At 44.8% G+C, this 26,981-nt stretch overlaps 1 protein-coding gene across 3 annotated transcripts in view; it reads left to right on the forward strand.

Moving 5' to 3' along the window:
• LOC119390955 (ephexin-1) overlaps positions 1–26,981 on the forward strand; it is a 117,433-nt gene that overhangs the window by 12,652 nt on the left and 77,800 nt on the right. For all 3 annotated transcript variants that reach the window (XM_037658666.2, XM_037658665.2, XM_049414988.1), the window contains exons 3-7: positions 5,097–5,372; positions 5,625–5,676; positions 12,281–12,341; positions 22,278–22,358; positions 26,866–26,931. In XM_037658666.2, coding sequence (XP_037514594.1) covers positions 5,097–5,372; positions 5,625–5,676; positions 12,281–12,341; positions 22,278–22,358; positions 26,866–26,931 — 536 coding nt within the window. The remainder of the gene's footprint in view (positions 1–5,096; positions 5,373–5,624; positions 5,677–12,280; positions 12,342–22,277; positions 22,359–26,865; positions 26,932–26,981) is intronic.

The following is a 26,981-nucleotide window of genomic DNA, read 5'->3' on the forward strand; positions in this document are numbered from 1 at the left end:
GATGTGCGCCTCCGACTTGTACTTTGACATAGAAGGCGTGGACGACCGTGCTCGCGCTCTTCTCTCTTGCAGAGGAGTTTTGTACGTCTTGTGCTTTCATCGCAAAGTTTGCTTTGAAGCTATAGGCCACACGAAGGTCACTTTGCTCGCTGCAGCGGCCGCGTTTGTGAAAGGAGTGATCTGCTAGCTAGAAGAGCCAAATTAGGGGTTAGTTGAAGTAACAACTGTGACAGTTCGTGCTCGTCCTATGTATACCTGTGCGTTCATTTCGTGCCTCCTTCTTTGTGTTTGAGCGCCGCGCTGCAAGTGTTGAGCTGTGACAGTTACTCGCCTTGTGTGTTTTCTTTTCCTGCGTCATTTGTGCTTCAGCAGCCCGCAGCAAATTTCTAGCTGCTTGCTGGTCTTGAAGCACACGTTGTTGGGCTAGTCGGTTCATGTTCTTTCAGAAGCCACGGAAGTGGCTATTTCGCGCAAAGAAAACACAAGGGGGGGGGGGGCTTGAGGGGTCTTCCTGTGACATTCCCATTTCTTGCTATCGCATTCATTGCTTCGCTGTTGAGCCGAAACTGTGACTTTTTTGTAAAGGAGTTTCAAGCACCAGCGTGGCTCTGTGACAGAATACTCGACTGCAACGGAGAGGGCCCGGGTTCAAATCTCATCTTTTTTTCCTCTTCATTTTTTTCTTATTTCACGCAATAGCGGTTCCAGTTACCAGTGGCGGTAGACAACTACGGCACCGTTGCTGTGATCTCATAACAGCTTTTGCTGTAAAAAACACCCTGTATGTCTCCATGCCACCCATTTCCATTAATCCTTCTGTTATTGCTCATTTAGTAAACGACTTGCCTGTTCACTGTTCTCCCGGTCTTGATAATATTTGTAGCGAATTTGTGAAAAAGCACAGTTACCTCTTGTTCAGTTGCGCTTACTAACAAATATTTTTCCACAATCTTTAGATACATCTACCATTCCTACATAGTGGAAAATTAGTAATGTTGTTCCCATGTTTAAGTTTGGAAATAAACACTATCCAACTAATTACCACACAATTTTTCTTACAAGCACTTCGAGCAAGTTATTAGATAATTCACTTTATGCTATTGAATGTTTTTAATGTCTTCGTAAACAGTATGTTACAGCTAATCACCAGAGCTCTCTGAACTTGCGCGGTACACTCAGGTGTGCCAAAGGGTCGGTCCCTGGACCACTTCTGTTTGTTAAATTTAGATGAACAACCTCGCTTCCTCACTTTCTGCTAACATTCTCCTTCTTGCTGATGACTGCATCATTTTTCATGAAATAAACCTACGATAGTGACATTTTATGCCTCCAATCTGATCTAAACACAGTTGTCTCTTGGTGCAGCACATGACAAATGGATATAAACATTAACAATGCGTGTTACTAAAAGTTTTGACTGCGTGTTAACATACGATCTTAACAACATACTTCTAGATTTGTTGAATTGTTATAAATACTTGGGCATCTATATCATGTCTTACCTATCTTGTGCACTTCGCATTCAGTACACTAAAAATGATGCCAATTGTATGTAGGGCTACATCCTCGTAAATTCTCGAAAGCACCATCGGTACTAAAATTACTTCTGTACAAAACATTAATATGTTCCAAACTTGATTACACTTCATCTGTGTGGTATTTTTCCCATGATAACTTGATTACTTTACTTGAACTTGTGCAGAATAACTCCCTGCACTTCATTCGTTATAATTATAACCGTACTGCCAGTATAACACCAACAAAATCCATTCCAGTCCTTCCTTCCCTTGCTTCATGTTGAAAATAACTAGGCTAACCTTATTTCAGACATTATATTCCATCATCCTGCCCTATGTGACTCACTGATCCTTACACCTCACATCATATTGACTGCCATCGTAAGGTTGCTGTAGAATCTTGTAACACCTACTTTTTTTACCAATCTTTTTTGTCTTGTATGTCATTTGATTGGAACCACCTTCCACAGGTTCCTTTTAGCTGCAGCCGCTTCTTGGTATGGCAGATGGGTCGCTTGTGTTCACCAGAGGCTATTGGAACATAAGAGATCGCTAACCGGAGGCTCACCTTCTAATCTATCTTTACATTGTCGAGATTGTAAGTGCACGCCAAAATTTGATGAATGCGTAGTTGTGTACCAGCACAGGAATGAAGAAACGCGCCTGATGATTGAGGCATGGCATATCGAGAATAGTGGTAGTGCATGTGTGAGCCAACCGTCGATTAACCTGCATAAAGATGAAATCAAATGCCTTAACAGTTATCTTCCACGTTGACCGCCACGCGTGCCGGATAAGTAAGTTCGTCTCTTACCTGGGCATGCGCAAATTAGTTTTTGTGCCTTCTTTCTTATCCGCCATTGTGCGTCTCTTCAGTTGTTAGTTGGCGTTTGTGGTGTCGCGACTTCTTTCTTTTGTCCATATTTGCACGCCCAACTAGCTCAGCTCTCTGTTATTCTAAACAACCTACGTGTTGCTGGAGAAAGGCAAAAAAAGTGGGCCAAGAAGATCTGTGTTTATTTGGTCAGACGTCATATGCAGCGGCTCAGTTAGTTGGAGTTGGTCTGCCGCTTCACATGTGGTGATTTTTACCAGTGACATTCGCTAGTGCCTTTCACTGGGGGTGTGCAAATAGTGAATTTAGAACCGAATCGAATACGAATCAAATAGTGATGACGCCGAATCGAATACGAATAAGCATTGAACATCATTCGAATAGTTTTTGAATAACAAGAGAACCATTTCCAGAGCAATTTATTTGAAACAAATATTCACTAACTTTAACAAAGGAACATTACGATTGCTTTTAACCAACAAAAAATGCCACATTTATGTAAATACAGCAGCGACTGGAGCCTTCGACATATTTAGTAACTGTATGTTTTAACTACAGCAGTTACTTCTTGGTTATGATTCGTCATCACCTTATAAATAAAACTGAGACAAAAATGAAACCATGTTTGATGAATCAACGTCATCATGAATCCCATGGTGACGATAGAGTATCAGACGCATCGGCAATACTGGACTTTTAAGCAAGAACACCTTCATCCGGTGCCCAGTATAGCCTCAATAATCCCATAAAAGCTTGGGTTGCATGTATCTTAATAATTCAATAATTAAAACAACAAAAGTGATCCATCACTGTTTCAACGTTTTGTTCTTTTGGGGTCTTCCAGCCGGTGCCGATTATTCGAAAAGTATTCGAAATATATTCGGTATTTTGAATATGCACTGTTCAATTTGAGCACTGAATCAAATAGAGCGCTATAGACCCTTTTCATAATTGTAAAGCTAGCTTTCCTGCCATGCAGTTTGCCCAAGTAATGGCCGCTAGTCACTTACTGCAAACAGCGTGTTCTAGCGCATTTATGCTTACGCTATGACGTGGAAAATGTAGACTCGGCTCTCTTGACATAAATACGCATAATAGACAAGCCTCAGCACGTGCAACTAGGACCTCGTCTCCACTCTAAGCAAGAGAGGTGCCGCCATTAGTTGTTCAAATATGCAGCGCAGAGAAGCGCACTTGCGGATTATGAAAAGGGTCTATTTCATTTGTTATTCGAAATTTTCGAATATTCGCACGTCCCTACCTTTTACGTGTTGCATGACGCCGGCAGCAAGTTGAGGCCACTGGTAGCATAGTTGGCAGTGCATCTGGCTAATGTTCTTTAGCAGCCCAAGTGGCTGGTCATAGGTGTCATGGCAGACTAATAAAATGTCCACTCAGAAGAACTAGGAGATAGGGGCAGTTGCTGGCTATAAGGCATCCTTCCATGAAGGCAAGCCTCGAGAAACATAGCGGCACGAGTGCTTTCTAGCTGGTCATTGATGAGCCGTTTTTATGCATCAGCTAGCTCATTTAGAGCAAGTCGAGTATACTCAAGGTTCTGGTGGCTGATAAACATCATGCAATAAATCAGAGTTGGTTCGCAAAGATGAAACAAAGTTGCTGCAAAAAAGACTTGCCTCGCTACGAGTGTGAAATTCATAACGCTATTCTTTCATGATGCACCTCCCAAAACAACTTATGCCACATGTAAGTAGACGGCAGTATGAGAAAGCTGTGTAGGTAGACTTGAATATGAAATGAAAAAAAAAGAACATGAAGTTGCCTGACATATAGAACTTTCGAGTGATGTGTGTACCAAATTGGAAAATGGGAGAAAATTAATTTGTGAGCTGTAGACACGACAGACATGTTCCACTGTTTTCACGAAGAGGCTTCTCTCTTTGCGTACATTTCATAAAAAAAAATGTCAACCTAGGAACAGCTCAGTTGCAGCACGATCGCGACACATGGACGAAAGGAGGCACCCAAGAAGAACACACACGTGTCGGGTGTGCTTTCTTTGCGTACCTTCCTTTGTCTGTCGTGAACGCACTGCAACTACTGTGCTTCTGATGATTAACCAACAAGCCCGCAGTGCTACTCTCATTAATCTAGGGACCCTGGAAAATATACATATGTGCACAAAAAATTCCTCTTGTGTTATGAAATGTGTGATGTCACACTGATGTCATTAGCCATGAGGGATGGCTGAGCAACGCTTGTTGCTGGGTGAGTTGGTAGATGTCACAGGGTTAGTGCAAACAAAGACTCGAGAAAGAAGTAAGAGGAACTGAAAGGTTGGGCGCTAAACTTCAACTCTTTATTTGAAAAGCGCCCGACCTTTCTGCTTCCTGTTACTTCTTTCTCAAGTCTTTGTTTGCGCTAATAGGTACATAACCCTTTGAGCGATGGCTGGTTCACTTGCTAGGCTTTTCCTTTGAGGCCTTGTGTGACATGCTCGTTGGTGGGCCCATTTTAATGTGAAAAATGCACTACAGAGCACATTGATGGGGCTGAAATGCAGATATTTTGTTGTGCTTTACAGAAGCAGCCCATAAAGAAACCCATTTGCCAAAATCAATCTGGCTGCGACCTGCCTCATAGTCATATCGTGGCTTCGACATGTAAAAAACGCAAGAATTTTGTTATTGTGCAGATTGCGTTAAACTTGGGGGTGTCAAAACAGACAACCTGTCTCGTGTAGATGGTGCATGTGAAGTAAGCGAAGCCTCTCACTGGTGCAGTTGTGCCAAGGCCTGGTTCACGGGTGGCATCCATTGCCAAGAGCTTCGAGCAGCTCAGCTTGGCCGAGGGGAGGACGGTTACCAACCGCCGATCGTTCCGAGCCGCATCCGGCATTGTTCGGCCCTCGGCAGTGCGAAGGACGCATTCGGTGCTGACACAGCAGAAGCCACTGACTGCTGTGCAGGTGGCTGTGCGTAATCTGGAGGCCCGCTGTGCTAGTCCTGCCAAGGAAACTCCGGCCAATCACTCCTTCTTGTGGACAAGAGACAACAAGGGTACTTGCTAACACTACATGTAGTTGCCAAGGTTGCCATTCAAAGTACCGGTATGTTGTATGCTTGCACAGTTTTGTTGACCAGTTCTGTTCCCTGCAGAACTGGTCTAGACAAATCTGGTGAAGACACAAAACCAGCGTAGACAAATTCAATGCCAATAACTGGCACGCCTGAGCAACAGCCATTACAGTGCATGCATGGAAACTCAAATGTGCTCGATGTATATTGGGGATGTCGTTTGCCGTGTTGCAGAGCTGCCATATGGTGGATCACTAAGCAGTGCCAGTGGTGATGCAAGCAAGAGGTGAGTCACTGTGTTAGCTTATCTTCTAATGTGTGTAATACTGCCACACAAACCCTTTGGACTTTGAGGCTTCGAAAATTTTATTTGGTTTTTGCTAGTTTGGTTGGGATGTGTGAATGAAAGGTACAGTAAACCCTTGTTATAACTAAGTGAACGGGCAGTGGAAAAATTCAATATAAGCGGTAATTTGATAGCAGCGACTACTCAATAAAAGCTAAGAATGTCAAGCTTAAATTATGCTACAACTGTAAGGAAGTGTAAATACAAGATACTCAGGGAAGCACACCTTTTTGAGGTGTAACAAAGGCAGTCAGCCTTGTTTGTCTAGTCTTTTCGCCAGGCACGAGCGATTCCTGCTCCAATTTTCCTACACATTGCACAAGGCTGTAGTTGCCACGCATTTAAGTTTGTTCTGCAGCAGATGGAGGTACTGTTGAGTCTGCGCCATAGAGTTTCCTACTACATATAAAAATATTACACACATCTCCCCGTAAAGGGAATCCTGAGTAGCATGCGAAGCAGCTCATGGGTCGACTTAAAGTTCCGTAAAGAATTGCCGCGTGCTTGAACTGCGTGTCCGCGTCATCCGTGCCGGGTTGCAGCAGTTGCTTCAAGTGTTTCGCTGCCTTCGCCACTGACTCACGTTGCAGCGCCACTTTGGGATCCGCTGCTCAGCGTTTACGTTTTGCTTCGGCATTGCGTTGCCGTGCCGCTTCGATGTTTGCTTGCTGGCGTTGACATTGCGCTTCGGCTGCGCGAGCCCTCGTTGCTTCTGTGGATTCTTGCAGGCGGCATTTACGGCACGCTTCCGCTTCTCTCGCTCAAAGTTCGGGGTCGGCTTGCCGCCGCTGCCGCGAAATGGCAGTGGCTCGAGCCCTCTTCTCCGCAGCAGTAGCAGCAGCATTGCTGCCGGTGGCGCTCATCGTGACGTTTGACGGTGGCGTTGCCGGGAGGAGAATGAGCGGAGCGCGCGGGTCATTTTCATCTAGTGGAGCTGCCGTGGCGCCTCTAGCAGTCTCCTCCGGCAGCTTGGGCCAGCTGTTGCGCATGTGCAGTGGGGGTGTGGACGGCACAGAGAGGGAACAGGCTCGACCATAAGCTGCTTCGCATCTAAAACTAGAGGGAAATCTGGTGCTAGTGTCTCTTCAGGGCTCCTTGAGCGGTGCTTCAACCACAATGGGAATGATGGGACGTACAGGCAATGAAATCTGCTTTGTATGGATTTCGTGTTAGAGATTCGAGGTGCTTGTTTACCAAGCTTTAAACAAAGTGATGTCAAGTCATTTCCAGTAAGAATTTGCTTCATTCTTCTATAGGTAAAACTTACTGTAGAAGGTTTGCAAGACTGTGAGATTGAAATGAAGCCAGTACAAATTCAACCACCAGGGTATGCATTGCTCTGCAGTTGTGTTCCTGATTTGGCATTACCAAATAATGAATTTTTTTTACAGCATTGAAAACAAACATACATGTTTTCTCCTCGGAACTATGCATAATCTATTTATGGGAATAAAAATACTGTATTGAGTGAGAAACACTAAACGTACCCATCGTCTGCTGCAATGCCAGGTGTGTCTGCCCGTGTGCAGAATGATCCTGATAGCAGCGGTACGTATAGAACGCATCTCTCGCTTTGCTGTATAGCCGAGTCAGTGAAGTGCAATGATGCGTCTACTTGTCTTTGCCATGGTTTTGCAGCCGAGTTTACCGCGTCTTGGCAAGATGCGCTTATCATAAAAACGTGAACTCTGTGCAGTTTCCTGCACTGGCATTGGATGCTGCATCTGTGCAGAGCAGTGCAGGAACGTCACTTTGCTAAAACTGTCAAATACAGTGTAAAGTCGCAATGTCGTTGGAACCCAAGAGACCTAGCATGCTTCAGTCACTTTCAACAGAGGTACCGCTTGAATGCTTTGCGCCACACCCCACTACCCACCCACTGTATGCATTGTTGCAGCAAGGTACAGCTGTGGCACACTTAACGAAACTGAAACTGTGGAAAAAAACTTGCAGACAATTTGCTAGCTAATGCAATGCATCTGAAGCCTGTGCTTCCCATCATTCCCATGTTGGTTGAACGATTACAGTGCTAGATTGCCCTCTAGTTTTTATAGTATGAAACCCTATGGTCTGTGCAATAGTTGACATTTCACTTGGCTGTTCATCCATCGGCTCTTCATCAGGGCCATGAAGAACAATGTCAACTACTCCCGCATGCATAGCTGTGGCGACAACAAAAACAGCATTGTCAGCCAATGTGAATGAGTCAGAGTCACCTGCCACTTCTTTGCTGGCAATTCTGTGCACCACCTCATAGAGATTGCTGCAAGGCTGGTCATATTGTCAGGCTCGCTGGCACTCTTCTGATCTGCTATGGAGCGCAGGAAAAGCTGGTGTGCGTGAAGCAGGCCACAAAAGCATACGTGGGGTGCGCATAACGAAGCACTCCAACAACACGTGTTCACACATTTTGCAGCGGTCCAGTGCAGGTCCAGATGGGTGCACAGTGGGCACTGAAGTGACTGAGACCACTGAACCATGACTGAACTCTGAACTATGCTACCGCCAACCACCTACACAAAGAAACTAGCGTGAGCTCGGCCAGTGCCACAGAATGCCACTAGTGCGACTTATGGTTGAGTGACCTTGCAGTAGTACATCTGGCCGTTTCTTTGCGCACTATTTTTAGCTGCGCTCACTTGATCTGCTTGGCCCCGAACATGGGCATAGCAAAGAGGAAAAAGGGATCGCTGGCATTGAGGGATTCAGGCTTCTCTTATGAGGGCCCCTCCATCCTGTCCGCTCTTTTCTTCCCTTCCTCCTCTGCACACTGGCAACGGCGACAAAGGGCCACCTCCACTCGGGCTTTGCCTCGCTGGCATAAAATTTGTGTGTTTGGGTTGCATCTAAAAGAAATTTCTGTTAAAGCGATAATTCGAGTTAGGCAATTTCACTCTAACGAGGGTATACTGTAGCTTTTCAGACATAATGAACATAAATACAGTAGTGCCAGAAACAGGTCTAATCTGCAATATCATTTTTGTAGTAACCTGCAGGCTTCCCACAAAAAATAATTTAAAAATTCCGCATCCTGCTAGTCTGCAGTTGCACCACACAAAATACAAACATAAAGGGAGCATTTGAAACAAATAAACATTTTGTACAGAAATATTGGCCTTTTTTGAGCGTATGCAGTTGTACATTATCATATAATAAGAGGTTTAATGACCAGTAACAATGATTCAGCAGTTATTCAGTGTTAGCTCTATTCTCTCTCTACATGGTGTAGAACTTTCTGCATAAGGATAAACATAACCGAATTTAAGTTTATGCATGTTGTAAGACATACTAGCACTGCTCCTGTCTATCACATCAAGAATGTCTGTCTTGAAAGTGCTTCATCCTATAAATATCTCTGTGTTCATGCTTAATCTAACCTTACCTGGAATACACATACTACTCACGTGACTGATGCAGCTTTCTTTTTTTTTAATAACGCTTTCCCTGATACGACATCTTGCGTGCACCTTCATTCCTGAAACTGTTGCTCTGCAAAACAGTAATCCGTTCAAAGCTTGAATAAACCACATCGGTGTGTGACACGACAGCTAGTTCATACGGTAGAAGTGGTGCAAAATAGTTTCACTGATTTCATGCTCTCCAACTACAACAATATGTCAAGCATTGCCACAATGGAATCTTTTCTGCACTTTTCACGCTTAACATCATACTGTAAATCCATACATCGCATTCTGGCTCGTAAATTATTTCATCGTCCTGTACTATGGCACAAGCTTTTCTTCCTGCCCCGTTATGTATCATCTCGGGTGGACCCTTTAACATGATTAACATTTTTCATGTAAAACCATCATTTTTTTTCCCAGTATTTCATTCCGCATACGTCTGGAGACAGGAATCGCCTTCCGGCCTCTCTTGCTCCTATACTTCAAAGTAAATGTTTTAAAAATGCGTCATGCAACTTCTTTTCTTCTTCTTTTCTTTCTTCTGTGACCCTAAAGTTCTGCTCTACCTTCACACCCATTTTCATGAAGTAAATATTACTCTATTGGGGGGGTTCTGTGTTAGTTGCCATATGTAATATTATTGTTTATTATGCACTTTGTTGTTGTATTTACTGCTGTTGATGCTTTCTACAAATTAAGCTTTACAATTCTTTCTTTCTTTTTTGATTTTGACCCTGAGGATATCATAAATAATTAGGCATGTGTGAATAGTAAATTTTAGGTCCGAAGTGGATAGTGATTTGGTTGAATAATTTTGAAGCGAATTCGAGTAGTATATATCACATATTATATAGAAAGGTGGCATATTTGTTATGACCCAACTAACCTGCACAATAGTTTTAAAGTTGAAACAAGGCATATGCATATGCATACCTGCCAAGTCTCCCGGATTACCCGGGAGACTGTACGGGAGGTTGTACGGGTCATAGGTAAATCTCCCGGAAATCCAGCTTTGCCCCGCGCGTCCAGTGCTTTGTCTGGCCACATGAGCAAAGTTGTCTGGCCACGTAGTAGAAAGAATTCTTTTTTTTAACGATGGTAGAAAGGTTCAACTCAGTTTCATTGCGCATGAAGTAGCTGTGCACTTTGCGCCGCAGTCCAGCACTTAAAAGGGTAGCCGTTACCGATGTCTGTCGAGATAGCGCGTTCGCCAGCGCTCGCGACCGTCCCCGTCTCAACGGTGCCCCTTATGGTCCGTTGCCCGACGAAATAACTGGTAAGCAAGCGACGACAGGCCTCGCACGCGGAGCGATGTTATCGCATGTGCCTTTCGCGCGACGGCGACGGCCGGGTCGTTTCATCTCTGCTTCAACCGCGTTCGTCCCTAGCGCTAGCGCGCTTTTACTCGCACGTGAAACAGACGATGCGTAAGCGATGTTATCGGTTTGGACTCTGTACAGATCAGCGGCGACCGCAAAATCCCGCTGACAGTGTGTCATATAATTGCTATCGCAGTACCCCCCCCCCCCCCCCTATTGAGTAGATCTCCCGGATTCCGTTCCTCCAAACTTGGCAGGTATGCATATGTCATTCTTTTTGGTTCAAAGGGAAGTGGAAGCAACTGTGAGTAGTAGCAGGATTTGACTTTCGGTGGAATGCAAGTTATAACCTGTAAAATACGTTACGTTTTACAATTTACTATACTTAGAGCATATAAGGCGGTATAACGATCTTTTAAACTGAAAAAATGATGAATCGATGTGAGGGCAATACAGTAAAACCAATTTTATGGCAGTTCATTGTGGTTTTGCTAGAAAGTCTCTTTCCCTGAGCAGTGCAGGATGATGTACATGTTATGTGGATGAAATCAGTTCTATTGCATTTTAGATTCAGTTTTATGGTCGGTGGTGCAGTGACTTTATAAGGCCCCAATTGAACATGCAAATATTTGATTTATCATTCACTATTTCTGAACATGGACACACCTCTTAGCTGTAGCATGCTTCATTTTTTTCTGGTAGCTTTAAAGAGGCATGCCCTTTTTCTTTATTTATGTATTTATTCATTTATTCATGTTACCCTACAGGCCCCAGAGGAGCATTGAGTAGGGGTGGTTACAGAAAAATCACAATACATAAAGCATAAAAAGAAATTATATCGAAGAAGAAAACAAAGGAAATTGTACAATCGAAGGGAGAAGAACAAACACTATAAGCAAGTGCAGTAAAATACAAAATGAAAAAAAAGCATCTTTATACAAAATCCAGGGAACGTATAAACTTGCAGTTGCTCATGAAATTTGGCCGGATCTCTCAAAGAAACAATTTCATCAGGAAGGCTATTCGAAAGTGCGATGGCACGCGGCAATGCAGAATTATTGAATGACTACAAATGGCTTTTAGGGGTACTAGTTTGCATTTAATTACGGCATAATAGGACAAGATAAATATTGCCAAGTGCGCTTGTTGCTTTATTTTCACTCCCGGTCGTGATGACCACATATCAACGCTAGAGGCCCATGTACTTAATTTAGGTGCATGTTAAAGAACCTCAGGCAATTAAAATTTCCAGAGCCTTCCACTGTGGTACGTGCCTGATAATCATATCGTGGTTTTGGCACGTAAAATCCTAGATACTATTATTATTATCTATATTTTCATGTGACCAAGCTTCACTCACAAAAACTGTTACACATCTGTTACCACCACTTGGTGCAGGGGGTGCTTGAATGCTTGGAAACTTTTGCAATTGTTTTAAGTTGCTCTGATACGATTACATGCATGGCTCTAGACATGGAAGTTTATTGTGGAGCCAATGCAAGCACTAGCAATAGTATTGGCATGTTCAATCACACTTGTATAAAAGAAGACATGTTTCACTTGCAGTCAAATTATTGATGGCAGTGCTCACTGCTATCATTGCCTGTGAGTGCTGAGCACAGGTTCACCCAGTGAAGAATTCCATCTTTACTGGCGTGAGTGTTGCGTTCTTCACTGTCACAACCACGTGACTATGTCCAGTAGTGCTTCTTTACTGTTTTTGACATCCAACCAACTGTACCAGTCTGCCAAGTGTCGTGCGACAGTGTGTTAAGGGAGTGGTGCTCACTTGTACAAGGGTGCTCTGATCTGTTGATGCAGTAACTCACAGTGGAGCATGCCAGAAAGTGACAAGCCGTACGAGGACATCACGTGGGAAATGGTGAGTGGATCATTCTTGCCAGACCACGAGAACTGTGTGTGCGCTTTTCCTTTTTTCGCTGCTGCATGACTTCAGCTAGGCAAGGCCCCTGAGACTGCTTTCTAAGTAATGGTAGGATTACCGCATTGTATTGCCTCACAAGCGTTCTGGCACAAAGTCTTTTGCTGTGAGCAGGGTTACAAAGCACAGTAAAACAACGGTGGTACAAATATCACAGGGTGACGTGAAATATTTGTATCGCCAAAATTTCACCGAAAATTACGATGCTGCCTACTGCGAAGTCTGAGCGCAGCTGTTTATGTGTTTTGATTTTGCGATGAGTTGAGACAAACAATTTGAGAGCGACATGTATGTATTGTAAAAGAAGAGACAGACACAGCACTCGTTCACTGGGCCGGCTCTTCTATTCTGTTCCGTGCCACGTAAGCCCGCAACCCACAACCCACTTCAGCCTCCTTGACTTCAATCATCACACTCGGCCACACTCGGCCACACTGTGTCCGTGCATTTCATAAAAAACACACGAAATGCGACTTGTCAGTTCTGCCAAAGCTCTCTTTTCTTGAGACGAGACACGTGCACAGAAAAATTGTTTTTGCTGTGTTTGTCTGCACTCGTTTCACATGCCGGATAACCTGCATGTCACGTGTTCTCACCCAGCCTTTCAGTGATGATGAAAGGTCTTTCGTACTTCAGGTAAAGCTTTGTACCCAGCGACTGCGTGCATCGTTGGACCCACACCTCGTCTCCAACCTTGTACTGGCCGGCGCTGGTCGGTGACGGTGGTCATAGTACCGTTTCTGGGCCTCTTGCGCGTTTGCAGCTGTCTTGCATGCCTTAGCCCGGATGAAGCGGCAGGCAGTCTGTCATGAAGCTGTGCGTCTGACTTTTAGGGGGTGCCCAAATTCTGGACGGCAGACAGCTTCGGAATCTGCCCGTAGACAACTTCATAAGGTGAAGTTCCAATGGAAACCTGGAACACCGTGTTAATCACATATGCGGCTGCCTGCAGGTGATCATCCCAGTCTGCTTCATTTAGCAATAAGGAATGAGTCGAGCCAGTAGGGTCTCGTTGTACCTCTCCTTTGGGCCATTCGCTTGTGGATGGTATGCTGAAGTGAAATGATGTTCGACACCAGCATTTCGGAGGTACGATCGGAGTTCACGACTGCAGTAAGTAGTTGCTCGGTCTGAAATGATCTTCTTAGGTAGGCCGTGCTTCCATTCAAAACGGTCCTGTAGAAACTTGATCACAAAGCCAGCTGCGAGAGAGGGCACCGCAGCAATTTCCACAAACTTCGACAAGTGGTCCACTGCGACTACGATGTACCGGTTCCCTGCGGCTGTAGTCGGTAATGGATCAACGTGATCAATCCTGACAGTGTTGAAAATAGTGTCAGGGAGTGGAATAGGTGTCAGTAGTCCATGTTGGCATCCTGGGCGACGCTTATGCTTTTGGCAGACCTCGCAGCTTGCGACGTACAATTGAACGCTTCTCTCCATCCTTGGCCACCAGAAGCGTTCCGGGATCTTCCGCAGAGTAGCTTGCCTGCCTACGTGTCCGCCTTCTGTGGCATCATGGATGGCGGGCAGGATTTCAGAACGCATGGTCGATGGAAACACTTGGAGGTGGCGTTCTTCTTGGTTACTGGTCGAATGGCGTCGATACAATGTTCTTCCGTGGAGGACAAACTTTGAATTGCTCTGCGTGTCTTCGAGGGACGTTATTATTGCTGCCAAATCTGAATTGTACCGTTGAGAGTTTGGAACATCCTGCTGCGAGAACCAAATCCAGCCTTCTTTGGCTTGTGGTAAGCTTCCCTCGCGTGGGTTCTGCGACAGCGCATCGGCAACATGGTTTAACGCCCCTGCTCGATGCTTCACGTCGTTAGTAGAGCTGTGCGAATAGCAAAATTTTGGGTGCGAAGCGAATTCGAATAATAAAGATTGAGTGCGAATCGAATCGAATAATTTCGAATAATTTTCGAATATTTCTCAAACATTTTTCGAATAATTCGAAGTGAAATTACAGAAAAAGTTGCAGAGAATCCCTAAGTATGTTCTTGTGAGATAGCAACATGAAAGTGTTTCTTTTCGCTAGGTTGATGAAGCGCTGGTGGGGTCATATTTCATAGTTGTCTTTCTTATCAAGAATGAGGCAATGTAGAGGCCTAATTGTATTTGTGTATATGATTTGGTGCAACCAAAGTGTTGCCGACAACACTTTACACGTGATAGGCAGAGATGCCATTGCCTCAGCCTCTCCTTCTCTTTCAACTTCTGTGGAAGGCCAACTGATGTGGCAGACAAGGGCGTGCTCCCTTCAAGTCCGGAGTTACAAATCTGCCTCGTAGACGTCGATATATAAGAACATCTGAAATTTTAGATGCTGAAAAGCTTCGGCGTCCGATTTTTCAGACTTCCTGCCCAAATGTCAGGTCCAAAACAGCATTAATTGAGCCCCCAACTCTGCCACATCTTTCATCTCCATATTGGAACCAGCGTTTTCATGAGTTAATACATTTGCGACCGTAGCGGAGCTTGAAAGGCAGCTTTGCTGCAATACGGGGGTGTGATGAGATGAAGCATATTGAAAATCTAGGGACCACTTCCAAACGGACGTTGACCGTTTCTTGCCTAAGTTCGACCGTAACGGAGCTTGAAAGGCAGCTTTGCCGCAATACGGGGGTGTGAGGAGGTGAAGCATATTGAAAATCTAGGGAACACTTCCAATCAGACGTTGACTGTCTCTTGCCTAAGTTCGACCTTAACGGACCTTGAAAGGCAGCTTTGCCGCAATACGGGGTGTGATGAGGTGAAGCATATTGAAATCTAGGGACCACTTCCAACCGGACTTTGTCTCTTGGCTAAGTTCGACCGTAACGGAGCTTGAAAGGCAGCTTTGCCGCAATACGGGGGTGTGATGAGGTGAAGCATATTGAAAATCTGAAGGGGTCACTTTCAACCAAACGTTGAATGCATTTGTCTTTGGGAAGTTCGAATAGTTCGAATAGTAAAATTTCAGTGCGAATCGAATCGAATAGCAAACACTATTCGAAAAATATTCGAAGTTTCGAATATTCGCACACCCCTAGTCGTTAGTGTAGTCTTGCAGTTGGATGATCCAGTGGGCGAACTTGTGCTTCAGGTGTTGCTTAGCAAACACCCATGCAATAGCAGCATTGTCCGTGTCACCACCGTGAACTTGCGGCCGAAGAAGTAGTGACGAAACTTCTCGTCCACGCTTCATACAACGGCCATGCACTCCAACTCGTTTGAGTGATAATAGCGTTCCGTGTCTGATAACTTGCGGTTGGCGTAAGCTACAACATGCTCAACTCCGTCTGGGTCGCACTGAACGAGGACTGCTCCTAGACCAACCTGGCTTGCGTCAGTGTGAACCTCAGTGTCCCATTTGTCCTGGAAATGACTCAAAACGAAGCACTGTGTCAGACGGTGCTTGAAGGTTTGAAAGGCGGCATCTTGTGAAGGGCTCCACGCAAAAGTAGACGCTTTCTTAAGCATATTCTTCAGTGGAGCTGCTGTCGATGCGAAGTTGGGAACAAACTTGCGCAAGTACGACGCGAGACCAAAAAATGCCTGCAGCTGTTTCAAAGACATTGGAGTAGGGAAGTTTGCTACCGCTGCTACTCTTTCAGGCAAAGGTTGAACACCGTCTGCAGAAATGGTGCGTCTCAAGTATGGGATCGTGGCCGAGATAAATTGGCATTTTTCTCGGTTCAATCGGAATCCGGCATTGAATAGCCTTTGGAGAGCTTCATCCAAGTTCCGAAGGTGTTCTTCCTCTGCTGTGCCTACGATCGATGTGTCGTCCAGGTACACGACACAAGCATGATCTTTCAATGTGCCGAGGGCAATATTCATGGAGCTCTGAAATGTACTTGGCACTGTTCACAGCCCAAAAGGCGTGCGGTTAAACTCGTAGAGACCGGAAGGTGTCCGGAACGCTGTTTTGCACTTCTCTTCCTCAGCAATGTTAATTTGCCAATATCCCGCACGAAGATCAAGTGACGTGCTGATTGATAGTTCAGGAGCATCTTTTTTGTCCTGGGGTGGTACGTCCAGCAAACTTGTCCGTCTTGACATAGAATATTTAGATCCAGGAATTGTATCTGGTTGTTTTCTGGAGACTCAAAGGTGAACTCAAAAGACTCAAAGGTCCCATGCCCTGAGAGAAGAAAAGGAAGGTCAGGAAGAAACGTACAAGAATACTGCTTCCCTCCCGTATGTTCATGCCCTATTGCACAGGCTGAAGAAAATAGGAAGCAGGTATGGAATGAAGGTGTTTTTTTTGGCGCAGAACAAGTTGAATGCAATTTGTTCAAGTATAGAATGGAGGGCTCAAGGAAAAAAACTGCAGCTACCAGTCAACATGCACAGTAAAACATGGAGAGGTTTGTCAACTGTGCAAGTGCGGTGGTTTACAAGATACCCATTTCATGTGGACAAATGTACGCAGGACAGCAGTGTCTTAACAAAAGGTTAAGGGGAGACACTGCTCTTAAAATTTTTTTCTCATTTATTAATCGATTTTGATGATACTTGGTGAGTTTATGTATATTTGTGTGCTGATTTCAAATATTCAATTATTTTTCTAGTATAACTGGTAGTTTTTAAAATGCAATATATTTCATGTGCCTTTTGGGGAGGAAGATTTTTTTTTAACAGAGAGAGTTACAAAGTAAATCAGCGTATCAAAATAACCTGTAAATAGAACTGAGTGCAACGCAACAAAAATGGATGTTCTAAGCCCATTAGAACAAAAGTTACAATATGTTGAACATTCACGAGTGCGTCAATTTCAAGCTGCGATTTCCTTCGCGAATGTTCAACATACCATAACTTTTGTTCTAATGGGCTTAGAACATCAGTTTTTGTTTCGTTGCACTCAGTTCTGATTACAGGTTATTGTGATACGCTGATTTACTTTGTGACTCTCTCTATTAAAAAAAAATCTTCCTCCCCAAAAGGCACATGAAATATATTGTATTTTAAAAACTACCAGTTATACTAGAAAAATAATTGCATATTTGAAATCAGCACACAAATATACCTAACTCACCAAGTATCATCAAAATCGATCAAGAAATGAGAAAAACATTTTAAGAGCAGTGTCCCTCCTTAAGTGAGCACAAGTACAACCTGAAAGGAATCGCTGCATGCTCTCATTTGGCGGCACACTGAAATTGCGGAAACAGCGCATGTCATCTCCTGTTCGACCTAGCCACTGTTATGTACAAACACAAGGATACCCTCTCCAGAGAAATAATGGAAGCTTTCTACATTAAAAAGAATGAAGACAAGTGCATTAGCTGGCCATTTAGCACCCTCCATGACAGCGAAATAGCACTTCTGGACTTCGGATGAGCAGCAAAAAGAATGACATGTGAGAACCATTTCTAATCTTTGAAGTTAGTAATTTTTGCAAGCATGTATATCGCGGTTAACTGTGTATAGGCATGCAAGCTTGGCCCACCCTATATAAACATGTTTCTTGAATAAAAATCTTCAGCTGATAGTCAGCGCTGTGTCCTGTCGTATGTGTGCCTTAGCTTCTTCTTCGTTCTTGTCGCGCTGTAACATAATGAACTAAAGTTAGACGCAAGTGCTTGCCATGTTGAGCCTTGTCGCTGCCAAAAATGAGCATGTCATCCATCATGTTCACGCCTGGGATTCCTTCAAGTGTCTGCGACATTTTCTTCTGAAAGAACTCAGGTGTTGACGTTATTTCAAACGGCAGTTTCTGAAAACAGTCTCTGATAACACCCAACTGGCGTCATGAATGTATACTTAACAACTGGCTTTCGGACGACAACTTAATTTGATAAAAGCCAGAGTTGGCGTCCAACTTTGAAAACACAGAGGCCCCACTTAAAAGACCGAGGCTATTATCAACAGTTGGCATGACATAGCGCTCGCGAAGTACACTTTTCTTTAATTGCGTCAAGTCAACACAGATACAAACCGCTCCAGATGGTTTGAGTACTGGCACAATTCCTGTGCACCATTCTGTTGGTTCATCTACTTTACAGATTACACCATCTAGCTCCATACGCTAGAGTTCCTGCTTAACTCAGTTACACAAGGGTAAGGCGATGCAACGTGCGACATGAATTGCAAAACGTATCAAGTTCGGCTTTAGTCTAATTTTGTAGTCTGCTTTAATAGCTCCTAAACCACCGAAAAGCTCTGGGTAGGAAGCTTCAATGGCTGGCGCGCTGCTGACCGAGTCTGAGGACTTAATAACCTCCAGGACCTCAAGTGCTGGGAGACTCAAAAGTATGGAGTGTAATGGTGAGACCACGTACGCGCATTGCTGGACAGCACTATGTTACCACTGGATTGTGGCAGGAAACTTTCCGAGCACATTCAGTGGCTCATTCGAAGGGCCTGTTAGGGTTAGGTAGCACTTGTCCAACCTGGTAGGCAACCAGGAAATGTTGAGGGTACAGCATAAACTTCGGCACCGGAATCTACTTTAGCGAACACCGGAGTGCCATTAATGACGACCTGTACATATCGAGTACTAGAGTACTCCCCGTTCACCGCGCCACCGAAACACTCCACCTTGTCCATATGGAGAGATGAAAGTTGTGCCTTATTTGAATCACCTGCAACCTTTTTCTGACATACAGCTGCAAAGTGTCCGAAACAACCGCAGTAGTTGCATTTCACTGCTCTTGCTGGAGACGAGGCTCTGGGGTGCGCTCCTTGACCGCAGTTGTGGCATGACCCGGGGGTGTCTGGTTGCTCTGGGGCGCCGACCTTTTATTCCAGGTGAACAGTTCTTTGACGAGCTGCCCGAATGCGAATGCTGTCCTGAAGAATTCTTCCTGGGCTGGCCCTGCTTGCTGACTGTGCCAAGGTTTCTGATTGCCACTGCTAATGGTTCGACACTAGTTTCTTGCAATTGCTGCTGCTGTTGGTGGACAGTCTCCTTTAGGCGCACTTTTGCCAAAGTGCTGCCGAGACTCAAATTGGCATCCATTTGAAGTGACTCAGAGAGCTTAGCATCGCTGAGGCCGACAATGAACCTGTTGCGAGTCATGCGTCCTTTTTCCTTGTAGTCGCACCGGTCCGCCAGTGTGTGCAATGCGGTAATGAACTGTTCGACTGACTGTCCATGTTCTTGAATGCGTCGGTGAAAGCATGGGCTCTCATAAACAAAGTTCCTTGCGGCCGTTCTAGTTCTGGGTACAGGTACTTAGGGGTAATTATTACATCTGATCTTTGATGGAATGACTACGGCACCTATATTTAAAAGAAAGCCATGAGACAACTAGGTTAGGCAAACATTTCCCAAAGCTTCGAAAGATGTAAAGCCTTTGGCTTATAAATAAAACTTATATAAGGTCAGTGCTGAAATACGTAGCAGTAGTGTGATCCGGTCACACAAACACATATAAAGAATCTACATAAAGCATGTACTTCAAACCCCTTGCGGAGCGGTCCACTTGTTCTTTTCATTCAAAAAAGGTATTCCATGTAGGACTAACACTTTCATGAATTCTTTCTTTCCCCGTACCTACTGTCATAGGAACCGCTTACCCAAGGAAGTAGTCGAGTGCTCTGCTGTTTCCACTTTCACTACTGCACTTCTTAACCTGAAATGATGGTGCCCTTATCACCAGTGGTCTAACCACGCATTATCTAAAGCCACACACTTACGTCTACGATTTTTGTGATTGATAATTTGATATTGTGTACTGCATTCTTTTAATACTGTGGATCTATTTTTTTCGAGTGGTAAATAAAGTGTTTTCTGCATGCATGCCACATATGTGACAAGGTACCAAATATCAGCCAGGCTGCTGCGTATTGCATTACACGAAATGATGCTATATTATTTTGGGCCAATTTGCTACTTCCAGTTCACTCTTCTGCACACTACTCTATTTATATGTATTGCCGTGCGTGCTTATTCATTAATTTTTTTTGTGATCGAGTTTCACCCGCAAAATCTGTTACCGCCACTCGTCACAGGCCGTGCCGCATTGTTTATAAGCTTTGCAATTCTTTCAGACTGTCCTGTCAAGATTACGCGCCGGCCACCAGTAACCTAGTTTATTCTAGATCTGCTGCGAGCTCCAGCAATAACGCTGGAAGATTCGATGAGGCATGTATAAAAGCCGACGCATTTCACAGATGAGCAGATTATTCGACGACTGTGTGCGCTGATATCGTTGCACTCTGAATGTCATTCTTTTTACTGGGCACAAGTTCGCCCAATAAAGAGTTTCATCCTTACCAGCTGAGATTGCTTTCTTCGCTGTCACTACCACGTGACAGTATGCTCCTTTTTTTTTTGTGGCCACTCCCGCTTATGGCCCGATGTACACCTGGCAGCAAAATAAGTTGGTACGCGCAAGCGGCGACCGCAATCAGATAAAACTGCATCACCATGCCGTAGAATGTTGAGCATCTGGTGTTGAGACATCGCAGTGCATGTGCGTGTCCTTTCACGCTCGCAGCCATGTCTTTTTACTCGCTTGAAGCGGACTGGCTGATTACACGTACCACTTTGCAGTGGAGGTCGCTTTCTTTGTTCCATGTGTCATGCACTCAGTTCGGGAGGGGCACGGTGGGGGCGAAGTGTACACGGCTTGCTTTGCCCCTCCCTATTAACGCATAGCAGCCGGACCTTCTCTTCTCGTGTTCAGTAAACTGAAGCTTAAAAGTATACGTTGCTGGGCTAGTTGGTTCATAGTCTTCAAAATTGGATAGCGCGAAATCGACAAGGACTACGAAGGAACACAGAAGGACAGGACAGGCGCTACTTGCAACTAAGCTTTATTCAGAAAAGTCTCCCTACATATATACACAGCCCCGCCGCGGTGGTCTAGTGGTTATGGCGCTCGACTGCTGACCCGAAGGTCGCGGGATCATATCCCGGCCGCGGCGGCTGCATTTTCGATGGAGGCGAAAATCTCTGAGGCCCGTGTACTTAGATTTAGGCGCACGTTAAAGAACCCCAGGTGGTCGAAATTTCCGGAGCCCTCCACTACGGCGCCTCTCATAATCATATCGTGGTTTTGGGACGTTAAACCCCAGATATTATTATTATTATTACATATATACACAGCCGAGTGGTGCGCGCAGGCGCAATGCACATGACAGTCGCCAATTCTAATCAGGATAGGGAGGGCGAAACATATTCACATCATAACCAAGTTTCTAAGAACAGTTTTTCCTTACTGCGCAGACAACAGAAGTGTCACTTATACAATCACCGTTTTTCTTTTTAATGTGATAAGCCTCCATCACCACACCGTCAAGAATCAGCGGAGTTACGGGGGTTTGGCGCACGCTCCCAGCGCTTTCTCTCTTTTCTCGTGCTGACGAGCGCACTGGAAGCTAGACAGGGAGGGATGGCATGGGGGAAAGAAGTTACATCAGCGCGCGTCATGAAACGCGATCGCTCTCCCGCTGTGATTCGCTTGCGCGAGTGCGGCTACCGTGTACTGAGGAGTGCGGCGCCGGCAAGTGGCGGCACCCCGCGGCAAGAAGCGCATCTGATCCGAACGCCGCTCTCGATTTACGTCGGCTATCGGCCAATAAGCATGCTATGTCTCTTGCGACGTAAACGGACAGATCCGCGACGTAAACGGACAGACGCCCCGCCCACCGACGAGAGTGAGAACCGGCCTCTGTTTGAAAAGAGGGTGCCTGGGGAAACGGCAACTTCGCGCTCCGCTTGTGGCCTTTACGCGGCGCGCACGACTGTAATATTTGGCAGAGCAGTTCATAGCCGTGTCAGCTTTCCGCAGGATGTGCTTTTTCAACAAGCCCAAGGGGTGCTTCATGACCCCTTTAAATGAACTTGATGACACAGCTCATCGCACCTTTACCTGACTCACCTCATTGTATTGAAAGTAGCGTGCAAGTTTGACAGTGGAACCTCGATTGCTGCCGCAGGTGGACGACAGCAGCTCATCGTCGACTACGTACGAGCACCTGTATGAGCCCATCTACGATGTCCTCGACCATCAACCGCAGGTGAGGGTCTGACGGGGCAAGATTTCAACGTGAGAGCACGAATACTTGTAGTAAGGGCAACGACCTCACTTGAAATGCTAAGCACCAAAGCTGTTGGAGTGAAGGAGCTCCAGCAAAGGCAGAACATTGAACATCCTTTTTTATTTTTTTCGAAAGAGTTGTGATCTAGGTCAGGTGGTACATATTCTTCAGGACTGGAACCAGCCAAAGACGAAGCACAGAGGGGAGGAGTGGCGTGCACAATGGCACACGGTCGTGCGTGCCACTTCTCTCCTTTGTGCTATGTCTTTTGGCTGGTTTCATTCTTTTTATTTTTTTATTCAGCTGGATTCCGTGTAAGGCAATATATTGTAGGTCCTCGAGCATTTGCTGTGCTCTGTGCCAGAAAAAAAAACACTAACAATAGATAAAACATTTCTCTGTTTTAACAAACTACACTTAAAACACCTTTTCTAGTAAATGTCTTCCCAGTGTTGATGAAAAAATCCGTAAACACGGGGTGGGTGCTCGAGCCGACATTTCGACAAGGGGACTTGTCTTCTTCAAGGCTGGAACACTTGTCGAAACGTCGGCTCGAGCACCCTGTTTACGGATTTTTTCATTGCAAGCTTCCATCTTCCACTTCCTGCCGTTTTTTTTGGATTTCCAAGTGTTGAGACACCCTTGTTCCACATTTTGATGCGACAGTCATGTCTTAAAGTGCTTTAGATTAGGGGACACAAGAAGAACCCAATGTTTGCTTGGCTTTTACTGAAACCCAGTCATTTCACAAGTAAGGTGCAAGCCTCTCATGTTCCTGATACAAACATTCTCCAATTACAGTAGAATCCTTGTGATACGACTGCAGTTGATTCAGATTGTATCATGATCTGAGTTTTAGAAACGTTCCGGATGGACTATGTCATGTAGAACACATCCTGATTATGGCTTATAGGCACAGTTTTCGAACCTCCTGTGGGTGACAAACACATGGACCACTGGTGCATGCCTGCAGGCTGACAGGGCTGGTCTCACAAAGGAAAAGTACCCTCTCAAGGTAGACAGAACGAAACTACTGTTTGTCGCAACCGCTGCAGGTGAAACTTGGGTCGCTAATGACGTAATCATATGGATGACAACTGCAAAGTTCTTCAGGCACGCAACCAGCAAGATGTCGCACTTGGGGGTAAAAGTAATTAGGCTTGAAGCGTTGTCTTTCTCGTCGTTACTGCACAGTTCCCGCTGATGACCACGATGATTTGGACTGCACTTCTTCATTTCTCTTGGACACTAACGCCATGCTCTTTTGTACTGCACATTCACAGTGCTTTGCGCTCGGCACACTTCGAGTATTGTCGGAATTAATGCAGTTGTGGCCATGTATATATATAAAAGAAAAGTTTAATGTCATTAAATAATGTGTATGCTTGCTTGATCCAGAGCTCAAGTCCGAATGATCTAATTTTCAATATTTTTTAGGGTTGAACTAACGAGCTTTTACTAAATCACTTACTTTGTTCTTGTTGATCAGCTATGACAGTTCAGAGAATTCTATTTGATTTCTTGAATTCCGAAATTTTACAAACTGGTAACAATGACGATATTACCTTTAACTTGTTATTTTCCGACTGCTTGCACGCATTATAGGGATGGACAGCTGGCTGGAACGTGTGGCTAGATCCTAGTGGAAATGGAAAGACAAGGAACTAGAGTGAGAGAATTGAGCATTGTTTTCACAAGTTGAATAGGATTTGTATTTTTAGTTGTGCTTGAAGATCATAAAAATTAGTATACCGTGTGACTCGGTGGACAAGCATTTGTTCTGTGGAAAGGAGTCATTCATATTGCTATGTGTAGTCTGCTTTTGTGTAGGCACACCTAAGTTTTGCGTAAAGTTAGTCTGCATATTTTTAGACATCCGTACTTCGATGCCTATTACTGCGCTTATTCTATGCGTATTACTAGGTAAAAGGATTTGATGCTAGGAAGCAGTACTGCTTCCACGGCAACCATAGGAACTGCAAATCCATGTCGAGCCGGGGCACATGAGCGTGCAATCTCTCGAGGCTGTGGGTGCTCACATTACATCACTGCCGCTTTGAGTGCAGGCGAGCTCCACTTGCGCACATTTAAAACAACGCTCAATGGGTGATTGAGGTCAGGAATGTACCACTGTGAAAAGTGAAAGTTGTTAATCGCCAGCGAGGTTTGTATCGTGCATCAAGAACTGTGCCGGTGGCTTGCAGTGAGCGCCTCCAGTGCTGCGCACGTTGGCTGCTTCCTCTCTTCTGATGGTCCAAAAATCATTATGTCCTTTCTGTCTGCAGCAGATGACACTGAAAGCAAGCCTGTGGCATCTAAAGAAAGCTTTCACACATGCTCACGCTGGCTGGACGACACACACCGCAGTTCTGTTCTGTCTGTGAAAAGTGCAGTGCTGTCGGAACACTAGTTTTAGTCGGGAGTTAGCAGAAGTGTGTCCTTTGCGTTATGAAAGTGCCACTGATAGAATATTCTATTCTTGTGTGTCTGCAGACACGATATTCAACACAAGCCACGTGTTTATCACGACGTTCTGCAGCTTTGGGCATAACAGCAGAGGAAGATATACGTGTGTACTGCATACAGAAGGCGCTCACTGACTATTATTACTAGGTAAAAGGCAGAGTGTTTGTTGCATAATGTGAACCATGTGGTCAATTGACTGCATTCACTTTTCACAGGGATACGTTCCTTATCTCATTCACCCTCAGAATAATGTTTTCACGTGCAAATGGAGCTCACCCACAATCGAAGCGCCACCCATGTAGTGTGAGTGCCTGCAGCCTCGAGCGGCTGATCACGAGACAAAGCTGGCTCTGAATTTGTTGTTTTGGAATAGCTGCTTCATTATTATGTCACATTAAATTATTTTGAACAACTTCCATCTAAATTGCAGCATGTTAGGCTGAGTTGGTCACATTTGACGCATTATAACTTGTTTTCAACTCAAACAATGGAATATTTTTTTACGCAGAATGGTGGACAACGTGCTGGACTTCAGTCAAAGAGACTTAAAAAAAATAATAAAAATGGCTTTTCGAGAAAACTATTTTTAGATTTCAGCTGTAGCCATTCTAAGCTTATCAAACAGGGGATAGCACTCTCCTGCCTCTGCTCTGCCTTAGAACATGCGTACACGGTCTCCACCATAGTTTTGATGAACAAGTGGCTAGATTAAGGAGAGCAGGATTCCCGTGCGTCGCAATCACAAAGACGTATCAAAAATTGACAAAGTCATAGAAATCAGTGCACCAAAAAACAGCACACACTGAAAGCAGCCGCAAGCAAAAAAGATGCGCTGTTTTACCCTGCGCACACAAGCTTTCACAAAGCGCTACGGAGTGGACATTGTCTTTTCCTGCCCAAACAATTTGTCCGGCTTGTGCACCTGTGTGAACAAATACAAACAGCCCAGTACATCAAAAGAAACAAAAAAACGAATGTGGTATTAAACGCAAGTCCAAGTTTGTTGATTGCGTCGTAGAAATCGTGTATCAGATCCTGTTGTCGTGCGGCAGATCATACAAAGGGCAGAGTGGAAAGTGCCTGAATGTTCGACTGGGCGAACATAAGCGTTCAATAACACAAGTGACGCATTCCCACCTAGCAGATCATTGTCGTGAGTGTGGTTGTAGCCTACACCTTACGGACACCATGGTACTTTCTAGGCATAAAAAGCAGCTTGCCCGAGAAATTATCGAGGCCTTCCACACGAGTAGAAGGAACGAAAGATGCATTAGCCAGCCACCAATTAAGCTTTGGGATAAAAAATACGAATATTTGGTCAGCACGTGCAGTAATTTGACTTAGAATTTGTCGTGCGCATGTTTAGTTCAGGGGCAACAGCCAGGAAAGTTCTTTTCAATTGGAGCAATGTCATGTGACTTTTCTACTTGTAAACTCGACTTGCTGCCCAACCAGCAGGAAAGGAGGAGGGAGAGAGGAACAGTCATAGATTTTGAATGCATCTACTAGGGCCTACCTAGTTTCTAATCGGTAAAAATGAAGCACATTGTCTTCTGAGGAGTCCCGAGTCTTCGCATACCAAGTTTCAGAAAATTTGGTGAGCCAATGCTGCCGAAATATGAAACATACACATTGAAATCTGTGATTTCACGTGCGGAAATTTTCGCGCAAAATTTAAATACAAAACTGTGACCTCGATTTTCTCCTCTTAATAAACCTGTGATGGTGAAATTAATGACATTGCAGTTCTCAGAGTACAATTTATCAATCTAAAACGATTCATAATTTCACTTTAGTGTCTCTTTAAAAGTGGCAAATTTACTGCTCCCAGAGCTGCTCCAAAACGTGTCTGCCCGCTTCTGTCCCTGTTAGGTTGCATTCACTGTAGCCGTAGGGTACGCAGACGGGCAGCGAGACGTGCTTGTGCACCTACCATCATGTCCCACTTGGCCCTGCACTTTAAGCCTGTTTTTAGCTGATCGTCAGTGAATGCCGCCACTAACTGCACCATGGCTCGTAGGGGAACGAAGAAGCTTGTGCCAGCAGTGACATCCGGGTGGAGATCTCATCACATTGCACGACCAAGGTGGGCTTTCTGTGTGGCTTCATTAGTATACCTGGCAGAGTCTGCAAGAA

This window comes from Rhipicephalus sanguineus, chromosome 4, assembly GCF_013339695.2.
Source record: "Rhipicephalus sanguineus isolate Rsan-2018 chromosome 4, BIME_Rsan_1.4, whole genome shotgun sequence".
In the NCBI taxonomy this organism is placed as follows: domain Eukaryota; kingdom Metazoa; phylum Arthropoda; class Arachnida; order Ixodida; family Ixodidae; genus Rhipicephalus; species Rhipicephalus sanguineus.